Source organism: Triticum urartu, chromosome 5A (assembly GCF_056163025.1).
Source record: "Triticum urartu cultivar PI428250 chromosome 5A, HENAU_Tu73, whole genome shotgun sequence".
NCBI classification, from domain to species: Eukaryota; Viridiplantae; Streptophyta; class Magnoliopsida; order Poales; family Poaceae; genus Triticum; species Triticum urartu.
The window spans coordinates 34372338-34388669 of record NC_141877.1 but is presented as its reverse complement, the minus strand read 5'-3'; the positions used below and the strand labels follow the sequence as shown (position 1 = coordinate 34388669).

Here is a 16332-nt window from a genome sequence, read left to right as displayed (position 1 = left end):
CCGATTAGCCTATCATTAATCTTGATCTCGGCCCAAAAAGACCCTGAGGCTAGGTCTCTATGTCTCGGCCGAAAAACAGGCTCGGCCCAAAAGTACGTCTCGGCCCAAAAACAGCCTCGACCCAAAAATAGGCTCGGCCCAATACAAACCCTATTCTGCAGGTCGCACGCTCTCCACAAAACGAACGAGCTGTCCCAGGCAGCAGCGAACGCGCCGCCGTCGACGCCTGGACTCGACCGGCGACCGCTGCCCCAAGCAGAGCAGCCTCTCCTCCCGACGGCAGGTAACCCCAAGCCCAGCAGCCTCTCCTCAACCCCTTCATCTCCGTGACTTGCTACCCCTTGCTGTGCTCGGCTGCTCGCTTGAATGATATATATGCTTTTCCTCTCTGGTTGTGATGCCAAATGATTAGATTTGTGCTTCAACTATGTTTAACCATCAACAAAGAAACTGGGGTTAGCCTTCTGTCCAATAGTATTTTTAAAAAATCAAAGTTTTCCTTGTGTGTAACAAAGATTCACTGATAATGCTGGGCCCAGAGTCTTCATATGATTACATATTGATATTTCCTTAATGCAATGATTGCTAGATTTCTCCCTGGCCATGTTCTTTTGGAAATTGTGCTGTCTTGCATTTGTTTTGCACCTGTCTTTTCTTCTGCACTAGTTTCTTCACCGGTTTATCTGCATTGGATTGCCATGACATTTGTTTGTATTATTACAGGAATAAGTAGCCAAGCTTTACAGTGGCAAAATGGTGCAGTATAATGTCAAGAAAATCACTGTTGTCCCTCCTGGGAAGGACTTCATTGACATAATCTTGTCCCGCACTCAGAGGCAAACACCAACTGTTGTCCACAAGGGCTATGCTATCAACCGCATCCGCCAGTTCTATATGCGCAAGGTTCGCTATACTCAGCAGAACTTCTATGAGAAGCTCTCCACCATCATCGATGAGTTCCCCCGACTGGATGACATCCACCCTTTCTACGGCGATCTCCTTCATGTGCTCTACAACAAGGATCACTATAAACTTGCCTTGGGCCAGATCAATACGGCCAGGAATATCATTGCAAAGATCTCCAAGGACTATTTGAGGCTGCTCAAGTATGGAGACACGCTGTACCGGTGCAAGTGCCTGAAGGTTGCTGCACTAGGTCGCATGTGTACTGTTCTAAAGCGCATCAGTCCTAGTTTGGCATACCTGGAGCAGATCAGGCAGCACATGGCCAGGCTTCCATCAATTGACCCAAACACCCGTACGATCTTGATTTGTGGCTATCCAAATGTTGGGAAGAGCTCTTTTATGAACAAGGTTACAAGGGCTGATGTGGACGTACAGCCTTATGCCTTCACAACAAAATCCCTTTTTGTTGGTCATGCAGATTACAAGTATCTGCGGTACCAAGTGATTGACACTCCAGGGATCCTTGATCGGCCTTTTGAGGACAGGAACATCATAGAAATGTGCAGTATCACCGCTCTTGCCCACTTGAGGGCTGCCGTGCTGTTCTTCTTGGACATCTCTGGTTCTTGTGGTACACTATTGCTCAGCAAGCTGCACTCTTCCACAGTATAAAATCCTTGTTCATGAATAAGCCTCTAGTCATTGTGTGCAACAAGACTGATTTGCAGCCGCTGGATGGGCTTTCTGAAGAGGACATGAAGCTGGTAATGGAGATGAAGTCAGAGGCTATGAAGACTATACCTCAAGGTGGAGATCCTAGTGAAGAGGGTGTTTTGTTGACTATGAGTGCTTTAACAGATGAGGGTGTGATGGCTGTTAAAAATGCTGCATGTGAGAGGCTTCTTGAGCAGAGGGTGGAGATCAAGATGAAATCAAAGAGGATCAATGACTGCTTAAATAGGTTTCATGTTGCTATGCCCAAGCCTCGTGATAACAGAGATAGGCCTACTTGCATTCCTCAGGCTGTTCTTGAAGCTCAAGCAATTGCTGCTGCAAAGGAAAAGAAGAAACTTGAGAGGGACCTTGAGAATGAGAATGGAGGCGCTGGTGTCTATTCCGCCAGTCTCAAGAAGCATTACTTATTAGCCAATGATGAATGGAAGGAAGATATTCTCCCTGAGATATTGGATGGGCATAATGTTGCTGATTTCCTAGATCCGGATATCTTGGAAAGGTGTGAAGAACTGGAAAGGGGGGAGGGTCTTCGTCTTGAAGAAGAAGCTGCTCAGGATGCTTTATGATTGATGGCCATGACGAGTTAACTGAAGAACAGCGTGAGATATTGGGTAAGATTAGGAAGAAGAAGGCAATGCTCATCCAAGAGCATAGGATGAAGAAGAGTACTGCAGAGAGCCGTCCTATTGTTCCAAGGAAGCACGACAAAGATAGGAAATTCACAACCAAGAGATTGGGCAGGCAACTCACATCCATGGGCGTTGATCCTACTGCGGCTGTGAACCGACTTCGCAGCCAGTCAAGAGGCCGTAAGCGTGAGAGGTCACTGAGCAAAGCTGATGGTGATGCTATGGACGTTGATGGCCAGCATTCCGACAAGAAACTGCGTACAAGGTCAAGGTCTAGGTCCAAGTCACGACCAATTGAAGAGGTTGTGCCAGGTGAAGGGCTCAGGGACACTGCTCAAAAGAAGAAGGCCATCAAGAAATCAAGGGACTCTGTGAAGAACAGGAATAAGGAGGCTCGGCGTGGAGAGGCGGACCGTGTCATCCCCACCTTGAAACCAAAGCATCTCTTCTCTGGGAAACGAGGCATTGGAAAGACCAGCAGGCGATAAGCCAGTCAATCTGGACATTGCTGCTTGCGATCACTGGATCAGGTGCAGAACCTGTGCTTCACATGATTTCCACCTAGTTAACAAATCTTATTCTGTGCTATTGATAATAGACTGCTGTTTCTTTTTCATAGGGATAGGGTTGTTAAATCTTGACATCATGCTGATTTTTGAACTAGATGCAAATGTTAGAACCAGCACCATTGCTGTAGTTAATTGGTTGTTCTGTAGTAAGCTGAGAGTAGTTTACATATCGTACTGCACTCTCAAATTGGATTAATAATTTTCTTTATAATAACCTAATAAAAAAGCACTGCTATCACAAACTGGTCAGTGGTGATGCAAGCACTGTAGATCTTATAGAAGGGCTTGTGAAGTATTGCTCGAGCTACATCCACATTTCTGATTATATATAGGGTATCAGCTTAACCCTTCAATTTTTTTCCCATATGGATAGGGTTGTTGATCTTGAAATCGTGCTGATTTTGTAAATTGAATGCACCAGCACCGACCTTGTAGTCAATTGGTTGTGCTGTAGTGAGCTGAGTAGTTTGCATATCGTGCTGCACCCAAATTCGATCAGTGAATTTTTCAATAATACATATTTAAATAAATACACAAAAGCACCGTTGCCATAAACTGCCGATTGGTGATGCAAGCAAGCACTGTATGGAAGGGCTTGTGATCCACATATGTTTATTGGAAGCTCAACTATTCTCTCCTGCAGGAAGTACAGGATCACTGCTATTTTTGGTGCTGCATATCTATCAGGGGAGGCTTGAAAACCAAGCTCAAGCTGGCAGGAGGAGATACTACTAGTATCTACATTTTCATTTTTGCCTGTTACACTTTGTCCTCATTTGTTAGATTATGTCGATCGTTGCTTAAGTGTACGCAAATTTTGGTTTATTCCGCACTAGTGTGGAGTGGACTTAAATTTTGTTTGATGGTGTCAATGTGTTGGAACGGGCCGCTGGTTCTTACTTTTATACTGAAGTGTGTTGGTGCTGTGATGTTTCAGCTGTGTTTCTAGGCACTGTGAGATTACAAGGTTGCACTCTGTCTGGCCTGTTGCATTTGAGGTCTGGAACGTGGGACTTTTAGTTGCTCACTGGCGCAGTTGTTCTTCAGGTTAATTGTGAAGAACACATTTCTTTTCTTGTTTTATGATCTTGTTGCTGGGCTAAAACAACTGCTTCCTCACTGAAAAAGGCACCGTACACTTCCAGAACAAACAAACAAAGCTCAACCCCGCTGGTCATAACAATTTTCCAGATCAATTACACATTGTAAGCATACAACACCAACCTTACTACGGTTATCTAGTGTTTGAGCATTACATGTTAGCTATCTAAGATCCACTGAGCTTACTTGAGTTTCTTCTTACTCTGTAACAGCAGATTGTATATTTCTTACAGAGAATGCATTAGACCCTTTACATACGCAGTTCATGCAATCATGCTAGCGAAGTCACCGCTAATTCCTTATCTTGGCTTGTTCTTGACCACCTTTTATCATGTCCAGAATCTGATTCCGTGGCCAATGGCACCAGAAAATCTCCTTTGAGATCATCAGCATGTGAATTCTTCTCAATAGACTTTTGCAACTTAATGGAATATTTCAAGTCTTTTATCTGCGGGGAATTATATGAGGCATGTTAAAGAATGCTGCAGGGAAAAAACAATAGAAATTATAAGCACCTGTTCTTCCAGGCCAAGGATCGTATCGTCCTTCAGCTTGAACTCTGCTCTCTCCCTGTGAATGCATCATTATCGGAAAAAGGGGAATGAAATAATATGGTAGGAAACGTGTGGTATTTTAGAATTGAAATAAATATTAAGGGGAATATTCAAACAACTTTTAAATAGGACTGTACATGAATATGTATATAGTTCAGCAAATCATTGCAAATAGTATCAATGTTCATAATGTGCCCCAAATAAATGTGTTATTTGACGAAAGTCCTATTCTGATCCCAAGCTCAAATGCACCTTGATGCACAGTAAAATGGTAAAAAAATCTGAATTGTTTTTGTGATAATTTTTACAAATGTTTTGTATGCCTGCAAAATTTCAGCATGAAATGACATTTGTGGAAGTCGTGAAAAAGAAAATCAATACTCTGAAATGTTTCCCAAACTAGCATTTTTGGAGCATCAATTTTGTTTTTTTGTTTTCCAAGACTTCCACGAATGTCATTTTATGCTGAATTTTGCAATCATGCCAAACATTTGTTAAAGTTTACCACCCAAAAACTTTTTTAAATTTTTTTACTGTTCATCAGGGTGCATTTGAGCTCGGGAGCAGATACTCCACGTCCATTATTCGACTTCTTTCACATGACACACCTTGAATGACTACTACCAATTTCAGGTGGGAAGATCAAAACATACCTATTCCTTTTCCTGTCTGGCGCCATATATCCTAGCTCGTGAGTTTTTCATTCATCTACAGGATAATGCAAAAGGACATCAGTTACACCAATAGTGAAGCTGGTTGTACTTCATAAAGGAAAGCTGCATGATTTAAATACATGCTCACTTCAGCAACTTTATTTTTCTCCAACATTGTATTTTCGAGCTTAAATTGCATCTCCTGAAGCCTATCATTTATAGTTTTATCCGCAGCAACAGAAATGTTTCGTTCCCTTTCTTTCTTAGTTTCTGACAAAAGAGCCTCATAATACTGTGAATATGAACAGACACAGGTATATAAATGCATCAGATATACAGTACATACAACTATAACAAACTTTATCTCTTTCAACAAAATAATTATCTCCAAAAAAAACTATGCGAGAAGCTATAGAACAACGCAATGGATAGTGACCATAACAAAATACTAGGAAGGAAAGAGGATTGCACCTCTCGCTGAGTTTCAAGTTGGCTTGCTAAGACGATTGTATTCATCCACAATCTGTTAGGAAGAGCAGGGCATGTGATTTGAGGAACAAGAATACCAATAAGGTGTGATGGTGAATCAAAACAGATAAACTTAGAAGATATTCTTTGATAAACTTTTATTTTCCATGCATGTTTTTTCTATTTTCCCTTTTTTATCTACCTTTTCTTTTTCGTGTTTCCCCTTTTCTGTTCATTTTGGTATTTTCTATTTTTGTGTTTATTTTTCTGGGAGGTAGGCCCAACATTTTTTAGAAATTGTGTTTTCTTAAAACTATATGAGTTTTTTTAGGCCCAAGATTAAAAAAATTGTTTTGTTAAAACTATATAAGTATTTTTTTTATATAAAACACGTGATCAATTTGAAAAAACGTTGATAATTTTTACAAAAAGGCGAAGATTTTCTTTTGAGAATCTAAGGCGATTTTTTTAACTACAAGAACATTAAAAGAAAGGTAAACACTTTATAAATTAACAATAAAATTTTAAAGTGCCAACACTTTTGAAGAACTACATACACAATTCTTATAAACATGTGAACATCTTTAAGACTTACCTGAGTATTTGTAGAAATGCATTAGCACTTTTTAAGTAGACAAACATTTGAATAAAATGCCCAAACACTTGTTGAAATTACATGAACACATTCTTGAGACTACATGAAATGCATGAACGGTTTTGTGCGAATCGTACGAACATTTTTATAAATATATGTAACATATATTTTAGTTAGATGAATATTTTTTTAGAATATTTGAACGCTTTTGTAAAAAAAAAGTTAACATTTTTCTTATTATTAAACAGCTCATATGAATCAATAGAACACATGTTTATTATTATTGTTATATACATTTAAAATATTAGTGAAATAGATACATTTTTGTGATTTATAGCACAGATAAGATAGTCGCGTGCACCATAATGGAATAAGGAGGCCCACGTAAGAACAAAGTGAATGGATATCGACTCGCGGCGGAGGAGGCCGAACGAAACGAAACGAACGTGAGCAGAGCAGCGAGACACGTCGTGCCAGAGCAATGGAGCCTGCCGCAATCACATCAGCAGCGCCGCCGGCCTTGGCGGCCACGCGGCTCCTCGTCATCCCGCCTCCCCGCGGCGGCTTCGCGTCCATCTCCCTCCCCACCTCCATCGGTGGAGGCGGGGGCAGGGGCGGAGGTCGCTCCGCTGGAGGAGGCGGCGGCGGCGGCGGAGGAGGAGGAGACTCTGGTGCCGGCGCTGCAGCGGCGATGGCGCTCGTCGAGGCCGGGACGATTGACGGCGACGTCATCGTGCTCCACGTCGGGGTATGTATGTATGTATATAATTCTGCGTAATCCCACTGCTCGCCGCCAGCGCGCCATTGCAGGGCAATTCCTTTCTTTTGGTACTAATTTGGCATGCAAGCATTGCAGGGTATGTCGTGCGGCGGATGCGCCGCCAAAGTGAAGCGGATTCTCGAGAGCCAGGTCCGTTCCTCGGCTTTTGCAAATGAATTTTTCATCACTTGCATGTTTGCCACTGAATGTATGTATTCCTCGAATAAGGAGGCGAACGTTTGGTCTATAGGTGTATCTACACCCTACATAAATAAAATAGCAATTGAATAAAGAGTAAAAAAATAACATATTTGAAAAAAGTTCCACAAAAAAGAAAATCCCCCTTGACTTCTTTTCAAAAATACTCCATCACTAATCTCTTATATTTCTTTACGGAGAGAGTAACAATTTTTCATCGAAAATAATGTAAATAGTTATAATAGCAAATAAATTTACTTTTTTTTGCCTTGGAGTCAGCGCTGGTGGTTTTTTAGTGAAAATTTATATACTAGTGCAAAAGAAAGTCAAGTTTGTTGTAAAAGAAACTTCTGAACTATTTTGTAACTCTTAAATTTTTCCTCATATAGAGTTCATATATATTTTTTTTTGAAAAAGGAGAAAGCACCGGGCCTCTGTATGAGAATGATGCATGCAGCTATTTTATTAACAAAAGGATGTCAACAAAGTCTGAGGTTTAGTCTTGGCTCACAAACAGAACCCAAGCGACAAGAGAAATATAGAGTCTAGATACAACCAGGAACAAAGAGGTATTTCCGGCCTGCCATACCTATTTGCTACTGAACTTGATGTTTGCCACTGCCTTCTTTCATGTGCTATCCCTACCACATCTTCAATCAGCAGCATGGCCAATGTAACTGAAAATCTAGTGAATTACTGCTCCACCGATGTTGAATCTTTTACTTTTACAGCCTGAGGTTGCTTCTGCCACGATCGACTTGGCCAAGGCGACCACGGTGGTGCGGACGACACCAGAAGCCATGATGACCAAGGACTGGCACAAGGAACTTGGGGAGAAGCTTGCAAATCACCTAAGAAATTGTGGATTTCAGTCTCATATGCTTGGTAAGGGTTGTGTTTTTCTGTCTTCCAAGTTTCGACCCAGTTTGATGTGCATGTGATTTAGTTGAATATAGGTACACTTACATTATTGTACGTGTCGGCACCCTTTTTTTTTGTCAATACAACAAATGGCCCTCTCTTGGAAACTCAAGCACTCGTGTCTTTCTTGCAGATGAAACCGAACAAAGCTGATTCAGCACCGGCGCCTGAGTATCCCTTGAAGTTTTTGCACAATCGGATGCTCTTGTTGAACGCAGTAACTATCTTGCACAAGTTGTACATGTGGTTGTGGCAATATGAGAAATGTTTTGCGTTGAGATCTGCTGTCGTAAGTCAAATCTCCATGACTGTATTTAATTGCAGAAAACCATCACATTGTGGGCTAGGTTTGCAGGACACACGGGTTTACAGGTTTGGAACAAAAACCACTGAGTCTAATCTTTTGAAGAAGAACAAAACATTGTTGGCGTCCTTGTCCCATTTGATGACAACTATGACATGTGGGCCCCGCAAAAGCTGACGTGGCGTAACTGCTTGTACTTGATGCCATTAGACATCACTAGAGGAGACGGCCTAGTTGTTTCAATCAAAACCGAAACGAATCGGTATGGGTCAACCCCCCCCCCCCCCCCCCCCCCTCTCGCTCGCACTTTCTCCCTCATAGAAATCCATACCAATTTGATTTGTTATAAACTTTCGGAACCGGAAGCTGTCTTTGAAGTTCAAAAATAAACTATTGATACTTGACTTGGAGTACTCTTTGAAGCTTCACAAAAGAATAGTTCTAGTAGGCATGCAATTAGCCCATAAACTGGAACTGATAGCAATTTACCTTCTATGTTCTATAGCTATTTCCAATTTTATAGATCATGCGCATGCACATTTTTTTAAAGGATCTTCGATCTTTGATGTGGCACTATGAAACCAGCATCCTTTCGGATCAGGCTCTCATAGAGGAATATGTAGTCAAGTGGGGGACTTCTAAAAATGAAAGAGTTATCTATATCCTTTACTAATTCCACTTTTTGCTAGAAAAGGTGTGGTTAACTCAAATCTTGATTTTTTGGGGTCCAGATAACGCCCATACGTGTGACATACTAGACTTTCGTCCACACACCGTGTGCGGCGTGAGTAGGAGGCAGCCCACACGGGTTGTGTGTGGGTGAACATTAGAATTGCTCACACGTATGGACGCAGCTACTTCATGCCACACACCCAACAAGTACTACTCATCCCACTCTGCACGTGTGGCATGAAGCAAATATGCCTACACATCCTGGATTTAGTTGCCATCCGGGATGACAGATGTAATTATTTGGGATGGAAAATGCAGTTGTAAAAGCATGGCAACTTTCTCTGTTTTGGTTAACTATAGTTGTCATGTCTAATTTATGGTAGTTGCCGCGCGTAATCAAACCATAGTTGCCGTGTGTGTTTATCTAGTTGACACATGTGGTCCAACCATAATTGCCATGTCTGGTTAATCACAGTTGCTATGTGTGTTTACCCTGGTTGCCACATGCGCAACTGCAGTTGCTGTCTAGCAACGAATCATAGTTGTCATGTGTTTACCTAGTTGCCACGTACGCGCAATTGCACTTGCCATTCAACAATGTACGAGTGTCATGTGGGTGAAAAGCAGTTCGCCCACACACGCGTGGACTAGGTTGTGATTGTGTGGGCAGAAACTAGTTCGCCCACACAGCGCAGCTAGCAAACCGCGTGCTGCGGGGCGTGTGGACGAACTCTCCAATGCCCACACATACGATGATGCCCACGTAGCACTCAGATTCTAACAGATTCCTTTAGAATTCGTGCAAAACAGAATCAACGTGGATCAAGGCGTGTGTGCGTTATCATTTGGGATTTTTTTTCTTATCCTTCACACTTCCAGCTTCCCAAAATTAGTTTGCCACCTTCGGATGCAACTACTACATGGTTGTCTTTATTTTTTATTATGTTAAAGACAAAATGATTTCTAAGTTTACGTACATATATTTTTAGTAATTTATCCTATCTAATTTGGTGTATTGTGCAGAAAATATTATTTTGCGTCCCCTTGCGCAATGTATGATCCACATGCTGAGCACCGTATTGTACTCTTTCTTTTTTCAAAATGCCATTCTACTTTTATCTACATATATGAATAGAAACCTTTGATCTATGGGTGGGTGGGGTGGGGGGGGGGGGGGGGTAGGAATTAATGAAAAAGGGCATGCAGAGAGCGGGGATCTTCAATTTTCTTCTAAGGTTGGTACTGAAATTTCTGGTCTCCCAAATATATAGATCTTAAACATTACATGCTATATGTATGCATACAAAATTTCTGGTCTTATAAATATATTGATCAACCATAATGTGCTGTAGAAAAGACAAGTGCTTTGTTCCACAAAAAAAGATGGTTAGATGTGAGGAGAAATATAAACATCTAGTTAGTTCACATGTGCTTCAAAATTCCTTGTGTTGCTATTTATTTTATTTCCAACATCTATCCCTTTTTTTGCAGGAATCTATCCATTAAATATTTGCACTGCATTGCGGGGGGAAATATACAATTGCACCGTTTAAATTACTGCTGCACAATATATCATCACCATTACCAAGTTCAGCAGGAAAAAATGTCAATAAAAAATTTCTTTTTTTTGAAAAGAGAGGGTCGCCCCCCGCCCCAACTTTTATTAAGCCAAGGCAACGGCAGAGACCAGACTGTTGAACAGCTCTCGGCGACAACCAAAAGTAGCTGCCACAGAACAAACATCCATCAGGGTTTTTAGGCTACTACCCTATTACATCCCATAAGAGAGTCATACTCATGCAGACCACAACGCAGACGATAAGTCACTCAAGACATACACTAAACCCAAGCAATTCTAAGCAGTTCCCCTCTTCGACGCTCCAAAAGCCTTAAGCACCGGAGAAGTAGAGCACCCTGGGCCTCTGAAGATAAGATTTTCCACTGCCTGATTGTTGCCGCCACCTGTCCCAGCACACAGCGTATATCTCGCCATCTTCCCCCCTGAAAGACAAAGTCATTGCGTAACCGCCATAAGCACCACAAGGTAGCAGAAGTAACCATATTCACAGCTTCACATTGTTTTTTCCTCTTCCAAAAAGAAGTCAAGGATGAAAAAGAAACAGGAGGGGGAATGCTAAGTGCTTCGGCAACCATAGACCAGACATTAGATGCAACAATGCAATCAAACAGAAGATGTTGGATAGATTCCAACTCAGCACAGAAAACACAAGTTTTATCCTCAACATTTCTTCTTTTGGCCAAATTGTCTCTAGTAAGGCTTTTATTATTGTACATCAGCCATAAAAAGACATGGATATTTGGAGGGACTTTGATTTTCCAAATAAAATCTCTGATCTTAGAAGAAACCCCCCCCCCCCCAAAGTTGATCAGTTTATAGAATGACTTAACAGAGTATTGACCATTTGATTCTAGGGCCCAGATAGGGCTGTCTGGATGATCTGAAAGGGTAGTTTGTGAAACCAAGCTAACTAAACATCCCCATTTCTGCATCATGGCCTCATCCACACAGCGCTTGAAAGTGAGACATAAGTTCACACCATCCCATACCTGGGACAAAGTGGCATCCTGTTGATGACAGATATCAAATAATTCCCAAAAAGCAGTTTTTAGGGAGCACCCCCCAATCCAGTTATCATGCCAGAAGGCAATGTTATCCCCATTCCCAGGATTCCATTTCCAGAAATTTTTTGCAGCAGCAAAAGCCCAAGAGATGCTTTTCCAGAAGGGAGACCCAGAGGCAGGTTTAGCATGGAAAATATTAGGTTTATCAGTAGCATATTTGAAGCAAAGAAGTTTTTTCCAGTCCCCCTCCCTCCCATCATAGAACCTTTTCCCCCAAGAGGCCAGGAGAGCCATGTTAAATTCCCTGAGATTAGGGACACCCAGGCCACCAAATTCCTTCTTTCTAGCCACAAGGCCCCAGTTAGCTAAATGGTATTTGTGAACCTCACCCATATCGCCCCAGAAAAAATGAGACATTTGGGAGGTGATCATATCAATAGCCCACTTTGGGAATTTAACCATAGCCATAAGATATGAGGGAATGCTGGCAATACAAGTAGTTAATAAAATCAGCTTGCCTCTGTAAGATAAAAGTTTGCCTAGCCAACCAGCAATATTTTTTATAATCCTATCAATGATAGGTTGCAAGTCTTCCCTCCTCAGTTTTTTAAAATGAAGTGGCACACCAAGATATTTGAAAGGAAAGTCACCAAATTGACAACAAAAAATTTGGGCAAATTCTCTAGACATTTGCTCAGATACATGAATGGTATGCAAATCACTTTTATGAAAATTGATTTTTAAGCCAGACAGCTTCTCAAAACAAGTCAGGATCCACTTCAATTTTTTGCATATTCCACAGATTCTTGAATGAACAGAATGGTATCATCAGCATACTGTAAACTAACTACTCCACCTGGGATGGCATGTGGGAGAAGCCCACCAATCAAGCCATTATTAACAGCTTTAGCCAGCATTTTAGAAAAAACATCAACCACCAGGTTAAAAAGAAGGGGGGAGTGGGGGTCCCCTTGTTTCAACCCTTTACCTCCAACAAAGTGTGGCCCATTTGTGTCATTGATTCTAACCTAAAATGTCCCATGTTTCAAGGTGCTAAGCACCCAACTAACCCATTTAACCCCAAAGCCTCTAGAAAGAAGCATTTCCTCCAGGAATTCCCAGCTGACCCTATCATAAGCTTTCTCATAATCCAGTTTAAGAATCAACCCACTAGTGTTAGACCTATGGACCTCATGAATCACTTCATGGGCCATAACAACACTTTCCAATATAAATCCCCCTTTAATAAAGGCAGTTTGGTTATGTGAAATGAGTTTATCACAGATAGGGGAGGCCCTAGTATTCATAGCTTTGGAAAAGATTTTAACAGCACAGTTGCTAAGACTAATAGGTCTGAAATTCTTCATCTCTCTAGCTAGGGGGGCCTTAGGAATGAGAGTAATGATAGCATAGTTCAGTTTGTAAATATCTAACACCCCATTCTCAAAATCCCTGACCATCCACATAAAGTCATTCTTGATGAGATCCCAGAAGTTCTGATAAAAGAGGAATGATAACTCAAGTTCTGTCAATAAAAAATTTCAGTAGGCAAAAATAAAATAAGAAACAACAATAATAATAAGAATAAACAACCCCAGCAGAAAAGAACTTGGCGTTGTCCGGATTTGAACCGGAGATCTTCCGCGTGTTAAACTGACGTGCTAGACCAACTACACCACAACACCTTTTGATTTTGTTAATGCAACAATATTATATATTTTGTTGAGACAATTATGACGTCACTATCAGCTGGACAAAAAGGAGCAAAATCAATTTGTGGTGGCATCCGGGTTCGAACCGGAGATCTTCGGCGTGTAAAACTAACGAGAGAGAGAGAGAGGGAGAGAGAGAGAGGGAGAAAGGGAGAGGGAGAGGGAGAGAGAGGGGGGGGAGGGAGAGAGAGGGGGGGGGGGAGAGAAAGGGGGAGGGAGAGAGAGGGAGAGGGCGGGAGAGAGAGGGAGAGGGAGGGAAAATCAATTTGTGGTGGCGTCCGGGTTCGAACCAGAGATCTTCAGCGTGTAAAACTAACGAGAGAGAGAGAGAGAGAGATCAACTTTTTGAGTCCACCCTTTACAACCTTCCTAAGGTTTCTAATTTTAAACTGCCACTTACTTGGTGGGTTTGTAAGGTGGCAAGGGGAGTTTAAAACATGCCTCACACCCAACATATCAGGGTTCGCAGCTCCCGCCAAAAGGCACGCAGCTGGTTTTCGAAGGAAAAACTAATAACTTTCCAGTTTAGTGGGTGAGTCCTCCATTATTGTGAGCTAAGATTTTACTAGGAGTTAACATTCAGACATAGATTAGAGATGTCCTTACAAGAACGTTTGTTGCTGGGTTCTACAAATGATAAAAAAATACAAGCAATATAAGATGAAGGATACAGAGACAGAGTATTTTAAGTCTGGACAATCTTGTCTCTAGGAAAATGGGGGCAAGCCCTGGCTTCAATGTACTGGAACACAACAATCTCCAAAAAAAAAAGCATATCGACTTGTGAACAACAGCAAACAAATTATAGCAAGACAACATCTTCAAGCACCAGAACGCACCACATTGCATGTATCATTCAGCGATACAAACTCGGGAAGAACAAACCTAGTCCAAAAGAAGATGAAGGAACATATAGGTGCATAACAAGATGAACTTAACACAAAGCAAACAAAAGGAGACGGACTCAAACACAGATGCAATTTCTTCCTGGCAACAAGCGATCCATCATCACTCAGCTGAGCACATCACTGACATTCACTGGCTCAATCAATACTTCAGTCATATTTATCAGAATAAGAGCTGTCGCACGGATAAACATGAGGAAGAAGGTCCTGTACTAATAATTCCAGCCAAAGCTGAGATTGCCGGGTGTTTATGGTGTAGCTCGAGAGGAGCTGAAGGATGGTGAAAGGAGGTTTAGCAACGGGTAGCCTGATGGGGTTTGGGTTTAAGAAGGAATGCATGCTGCCTATGGCTTCACAGACGCACTCTTCTCTCTCTCTCTTCAGGTCATACTGGTAAATGTCATGTGACGAATCTGTAGGCTTGACGTAGTAGATGCAGTTGGCGATGACAGAGGGGAACTTGTCCGCACTGACAGACAGGCTCCTGCGGTAACCGATGAAGATGGCACGGCCACCGATGCCCTCCACCGGCTCGAGCTCATCGCTGTCGGTGTCCAGCGTGAAAACTTTCAGGTGTGGCTGCACGTTGACAATCGCCAGAATCTCTCCGGCAGATTCGACCAGGAAAATGTGGTTGGCATTACTTGTCCAGGAAAGATCGGCAAACCCCATACCCATCGAAGGTTTTTCTTCGTACATCTTGTAAGTATCAACGTCGAACAGCTTCATCAAACGGAACATCTTATCAGCCAAAGCAACCGGAAGCGGTGCCACCCTTCTATGCCAACCGTCTGCGGCATAGATACCGCCGGCGATGGCCAGCGGCATCACAATCTGGCATGAGCTCGCAACTTCTTCATCCAAATCTGGGCTGAAATCGTCGCTGTCAGGAACAGCCATGTATCGTTCGCAAGTACCACCATCACAGACCAAGATGAGGGTGGGTGGAGAACCGAGGTCCGCAGAAGAGAGCGACGGCCCGAAAATGCCGGTGAGAGCAGCGGCAGCAGGATCCCTGCGGGAGGGCACGGGCGCCTTGAAGCGGATCATGTGGCCGGTGAAGGGGTTGAGGACGACCGCACGGTGAGGGGGCTTCTTGTCGGCGAGGACGAAGAAGCCGCCGTGGGTGGTGGCGACGAGGCAGTACCGGCGGAGCAGAGGCAGGTCCAGGCGGACGACACGGCCGCTGACGGTGTTCACCAGGAGGCGTGAGTCGCTACCCAAGTGGAAGTGCTCGTCGACGACGATCCACCGGCACGGCCGGAAGCGGGGCTCGGAGGAATCCTTGGGGTCGTCGGTGGCGGAGCGCCAGCTCGGGCAGACGGCGCGGAGGCCCATGTAGAGGTCGAGGTCGTTGGTGTCCAGGAGGCGGTCGGCGATGCGCCGGACGAGCTCGGGCGGGAGCGAGGACCAGTCCGCCATGGCTGGATGGATGAGAGGTTTCTGGCTGCTGTGGGTAGGAATTCTGAGCGTGGGTAGACGAAGGTTGGTTAAGTAGGGGTTTGAGTGTGGAATGTGAAGGCAGAGCGGCGGCATTGCGACGGGGCGCATGCGTTGGCGATTGGGGGCGCGAGAACCGAAGGGTGGCCGTTGGCCTGTTGGGGTTCAAATTCAATGGGGCGGGAGTGCATGGCCACCATTGGAGCAGCTCTCTTGGAAATGACAACAATGGGCGGTGCCGCCTCGTTAAAATGACTGATTAAATGCATTTGAATGAGAAAAAGTATTAGGAGAGGTGCCTGAGATGAAACTTGAATGACAAAATAAAATTTGAATGAGAGAATGCATTTTCAAGGTTTTTTTCCCTCTCTTGGAGTAACTTTTATCTTCAAAATGAAACTTGAAATGCTGAATCTACACAAACCAATTTGCAAGAGGCAAGAGGTACGTACTCCAAAGTTTGCAGGAATCGTTCAATGAATGGAACGGGGGCAGGTTGTCTTCTGGCTCCAAAAAATACTGCAGTTGGCAGAAAATGTGAAAATCCATGCGCACAATGCAATTCCACTCCGTATATGTAAAATAAAATATAGTTAGTGCTCGAATAATGGTTAGCAGCCTGAAAAA

At 43.0% G+C, this 16332-nt stretch overlaps 3 protein-coding genes across 4 annotated transcripts; 2 read left to right on the top strand and 1 right to left on the bottom strand.

Annotated features, from left to right (window-relative positions):
• The first annotated feature begins 125 nt into the window (after positions 1-125).
• LOC125507592 (nucleolar GTP-binding protein 1-like) lies at positions 126-3768 on the top strand. 2 transcript variants are annotated; one of them, XM_048672131.2, is made up of 3 exons: positions 126-283; positions 724-2800; positions 3483-3768. In XM_048672131.2, exon 2 carries the CDS (start codon positions 2204-2206, stop codon positions 2756-2758), a length of 555 nt encoding a protein of 184 aa, XP_048528088.2. In that variant the 5' UTR covers positions 126-283; positions 724-2203; the 3' UTR covers positions 2759-2800; positions 3483-3768. The 2 variants fall into 2 exon arrangements, with proteins under 2 accessions (XP_048528088.2, XP_087381513.1); XM_087525387.1 differs by lacking the exon at positions 3483-3768 and having other exon boundaries at positions 724-1801.
• A 2836-nt stretch (positions 3769-6604) lies between these two features.
• On the top strand, positions 6605-8521 carry LOC125555508 (uncharacterized). Its single transcript, XM_048718439.2, has 4 exons — positions 6605-6958; positions 7067-7120; positions 7900-8053; positions 8223-8521. Exons 1-4 carry the CDS (start codon positions 6692-6694, stop codon positions 8240-8242), a joined length of 495 nt encoding a protein of 164 aa, XP_048574396.2. The 5' UTR covers positions 6605-6691; the 3' UTR covers positions 8243-8521.
• A 5783-nt stretch (positions 8522-14304) lies between these two features.
• On the bottom strand, positions 14305-16294 carry LOC147967775 (uncharacterized). The gene is made up of 2 exons (XM_087525386.1): positions 16158-16294; positions 14305-15960 (listed from the first exon to the last, which is right to left on the bottom strand). The coding sequence occupies exon 2, from the start codon at positions 15814-15816 to the stop codon at positions 14416-14418; it is 1401 nt and encodes a 466-aa protein (XP_087381512.1). The 5' UTR covers positions 15817-15960; positions 16158-16294; the 3' UTR covers positions 14305-14415.
• Positions 16295-16332: the final 38 nt, after the last annotated feature.